The sequence below is a fragment of the Trypanosoma rangeli genome (genome assembly GCF_003719475.1).
Source record: "Trypanosoma rangeli strain AM80 chromosome Unknown Tra_15.4_contig_00054, whole genome shotgun sequence".
Taxonomy (NCBI): domain Eukaryota; phylum Euglenozoa; class Kinetoplastea; order Trypanosomatida; family Trypanosomatidae; genus Trypanosoma; species Trypanosoma rangeli.
In genome coordinates, this window is record NW_021705797.1 from 56,473 (window position 1) to 60,336 (window position 3,864).

Below are 3,864 nucleotides of genomic sequence, written 5' to 3' on the forward strand. Positions count from 1 at the left end.
GAAAAGAAGAGAAACAAAAAAAAACAACGGGATCCAAAGCAGGCGTATGCTCGGGAATAAGCACATAGACGGAAAGAAGTAAAACAAGTCGTGTGGGTACAATAACCCCCTGAGGCATCTTAAGCCGTCGACAGAAGAAGCAAACCAACAACAACAAAAAAAAAAAAAGAAAACTAAACAACAAAGCAAAAACAAAATCGGCTTACAACATCACACAAGAGAGAGAAAGAGAGAGGAACGAAAGAAATCAAACAAAAAGAATGAAAAAAACAAAAAAACATAAACTGTCCATAAAATGAAGTTCCCCCTTTTAGCAAAAAGGGAGGAAACAAAGAGCAGTCTGCTAATATTATTTTTTGTTTGTTTATTTGCTTCCGCGTCTGCAGCTTTTTTTTTGTTTTTTTTTGTTTTCGTTTTTTGTTTTTGTTTTTGTTTTTGTTTTTGTTTTGTTTTCACGTGACTTTATTACATCATCAAACTTGATATCCGTGCACGCCGCAGGAGGGCCGCCTCCTCAATGAATTGCCCATGCACATCGGTCTCCCCTCCTCCTCATCCTCCTTCCTTCTACTTTCCTTAACTGTATACATTTCCCACATCCGTCCCCCGTGAATTTAAAGCCGCAACCAAGAGAGAAAAACCGCACAGAACTCGTTGAATGGCATCAGATCATCCTCATCCTTGCCTTCCTTCAACCGGCGGCGGACATTGTACGGCGTGATGTGCTCAAAGAGACGGTCAATTTCCTTGTCGCCACGCGGCGCGCCGTAGTTGGAGAAGCCGGTTTTCATCAACTCACGCATCAGGGAGCGTTCCACACCGCCGCGCTGGTGCACATCAAAGGCCTCGTACAGCTCCGCCAGCATGTCCTCCGACAACCCAACCACCCCAAGCATGTCGAAGGAGATGCGGGTCGCTTGAGGCGGGGAATCAAGCCCACCGTTCTCTGATATACTGTACGTCGTTGAGGTTGCGCCGTCATTGTCGACAAACGTCACAAGACGGCTCATAGCACCCCCACCGGACGAACCCCCTGACGCTGAGCTTGCCGAGCAGCCACCGTGGCTGATGAGTTGACCCACCAGCTCCTTGTTCGAGTGGGAACTCGCGACTTCCGCAACCTCTGTCGGCATGGTGGTGACGCGCTGGATGTGAGATCAGTTGATGTTGTCGTAGTCGTTACTGTTTTACCTTGGCTGTTATGCTAAGGTTTTAGTCTGTAGGGCCGCAGGATTACTGGCGGACCCACCGCCACCACCACGCGCAGGCACACAAGCACAAGCACAAGCACAAGGGAAAAAAGACGGAGAAAAAAAGAGAGAGGGGGTCAAAACGAAGAAGGCGGAGTCCAGAGGAGAGGCGGCGACCTCAAGCGATATCCACCACAACCGCAGGAACACCGACACGTAGAAATCCGTCGGCACAAAAAGGAGGAAAAACGGATGCCACACACACACACACACACACACATATGCATGCAGACAGACACATATGAGCGCAGCCCCCACCGGCCAACACGGCGGTGGCAATTAATTCTGCAGGGTGCACACGCAGCCGCAGTTATCCTTTTTTGTTTTTTTCCTTTTAAGTAATAGTAATAAAAATGGGGAAACCTTCACGCGCCTTATCACAATGGCTCAAAAAACCTGCGCATGACGAAAAACCGGAGGGCTTGAAGAAGAAGACCCTGCTCATTCGCTTTTTGGGACTCCACTAGACGCTCATACAACGTAGGTGGAGGAGGCTGGCGGGATCGTGAGGGCTGTGTCTGGCGCGACTGCCCCTGTTGCGGCTTCCTCCCGCGCTTCGACAGCGCTGCCGCTGCAACCGGCGCCAACATTCGGCTCACCTCCGGCGTTGGGTTTGTTGCGCCTTCCGCTACGTCGTGCCTCCTTGCAGACATCTCAGCAGGTGGGCCGCCGTCATCCTCCACAAGCTCTAAGGCGCCATCCCCCGCAGGGCCCTCGTCGTCACAACGAGCCGCCATGCCGCCCTGCGTGTTCCTATCATCCCCTGCTGAAGGTGCGGAGGCATCATCAAGTTGTCTCCCATTATCGCTTGCTTTTGGAGTTGTTGTTCTCGTCTCTTCCGTGAGGCATTCTGTGCGGCACTTTTGCCTCGGGGGCTCCCGACGCTCCTCACCCCAAACAGTCCGTCGCTCGAATGTCGCATCACCTTTCGTAGGGCATTCGTCAACCCAATGGATACCCTTCTCCCCACAGCGGGGGCAGACGTAGAACGGTGGCACGGTCTTTGCCTCGCGGTATCGCTCACAAATGAGCTGCACCTTCTGGCCTCGCGTCAGCCTGCCGTTTGAACCAAGAGGAATAATCCGCTTTGGGCGCCCAGGAGCTGGAGGGTGTTGCGCCGACATCGGGGGATTCTCCTTCACGAGGGACTCTTCTCCATGAAAAATTTTCGTTGGCACCGGTGATACATGCATCTCTGTGGGGCCCCCCTTTTCCCCAGATTCCTCCTGCTGCTCCTGCTCCTGCTGCTGCTCCTGCTCTTGCTCCTGCTGCTGCTGTCGTCGGCGTCGTTCGGTCACTTTACTGGTTGCAGCACGTGCTGACTGCTGCAGTGCATCAGAGTCAATATACGCCTCCTCAGTTCGAGGGTGTTTCCTCACGAGGACACCGTGCTGACGCAGCCACCGACGACGCTCATCCGGCAGGATAACTCCCCTAGACGCCTTATAAAAAAGCTCCTCCACCTTCGACTTCACTGTGTCCTGTGTGGGAAAGCGCCGCCTACGCTGTGACAAGTAGGCCCCAACATCTACAAGATCAGGCGCATCCGGCCGGTTATGAAGTGTCTCCATGTGCATCTCCATCTTCCACTCCTTGCCCTTTCGGCAGGTGAAGCGGCATCCAGGCACAGTGCACCAGATATGATCCATCATGTGTATATCGTACCGCGTCTGAACAAAGAAGCCTTTCTGGCAGGCATCGCAGTAAAACTTGTAGTCTTCACGATCTACAGGTGTCACTGGAGTTGCCAACCCTGGAAGGCCAATAAGGGGGTTTGCCGGTAAGTCACGCCAAGAACGCAGTTCCCGGTGTCTTGTCTCTCCACGCGTATTCGTCTCCGGAAAGGAGGGGGGAAGAAACATGCGAATACACACATGCTTCCTGTTCTCCTCAATGGTATGAGTTGCACGAGAGTGGGAGGAGTTGTCATGCGGGGAATCATAATTCTGCCCAGTTCTGGGCGTCACTTGTAGGGTAGATAAAATAGCGTGCTGCGTGGCAGGTTGGGAATAGTTATAGCGAGAATACGGGTAATGACTGTGGCGGCTCGTCTGTTCCGCCTCAACGGGGGCGTCGGATCCCGGGGCGACGTAGCGACGATGCCGCGGGGGCGAGTCTGATGGGTTATGTGTGAGCTCAGGTGGAATCATGGGGGTCGTGCCGCGCATGGGGTGCGCATGAGAGCCTGAGGAAGTCTCCCACCTCATCGTCATCCCCGTCTACGCGCCACAAAAGAAATTCAATCAAGCACACACACACACAGGTACAGGGAAAAACAAAACCAAAGGCAAATACTGCAGTTTCACGAGTGGGGGGTTACCAACGGTGGAAACAAGTGAAAAGATCCTCACAATCACAGGCGGGGCACACCGAGTATGAGGCTACCCGCAGCAAAGACTTCCAAGAGGGCAACCGAAGTGCGCTTGGATGCACGGAAGCGCGGGAGGATGCACCAAGACAAACGGGGGCGTAGCTGCTTCCACGCCAAAAACAAAACACCCAGTTAAGCGACTTCTGCTGCTGCTACTGCTGCTTCTGAAGAGAAAAAGAAGAGGCAAAAAAAAAAGGTGTGTGTGTGGTGGGGGGGGTGGGGGGGGGGGGGGTGGGAGCGTAA

General features: G+C 53.2%; 2 protein-coding genes across 2 annotated transcripts, besides 6 other annotated features; both read right to left on the reverse strand.

Moving 5' to 3' along the window:
- The first annotated feature begins 145 nt into the window (after positions 1-145).
- Positions 146-218: a microsatellite.
- Positions 219-387: 169 nt separating this feature from the next.
- Positions 388-453: a microsatellite.
- An 87-nt stretch (positions 454-540) lies between these two features.
- Positions 541-572: a microsatellite.
- A 42-nt stretch (positions 573-614) lies between these two features.
- Positions 615-1,133, reverse strand: TraAM80_02405 (uncharacterized protein; the record flags this gene model as incomplete). The annotated part of the gene is made up of 1 exon (XM_029379409.1): positions 615-1,133. The coding sequence occupies one exon, from the start codon at positions 1,131-1,133 to the stop codon at positions 615-617; it is 519 nt and encodes a 172-aa protein (XP_029240798.1).
- Positions 1,134-1,446: 313 nt separating this feature from the next.
- Positions 1,447-1,490: a microsatellite.
- A 137-nt stretch (positions 1,491-1,627) lies between these two features.
- On the reverse strand, positions 1,628-3,463 carry TraAM80_02406 (zinc finger protein; the record flags this gene model as incomplete). The annotated part of the gene is made up of 1 exon (XM_029379410.1): positions 1,628-3,463. One exon carries the CDS (start codon positions 3,461-3,463, stop codon positions 1,628-1,630), a length of 1,836 nt encoding a protein of 611 aa, XP_029240799.1.
- Positions 3,464-3,761: 298 nt separating this feature from the next.
- Positions 3,762-3,788: a microsatellite.
- Positions 3,789-3,827: 39 nt separating this feature from the next.
- Positions 3,828-3,857: a microsatellite.
- The last annotated feature ends 7 nt before the right edge of the window (positions 3,858-3,864 follow it).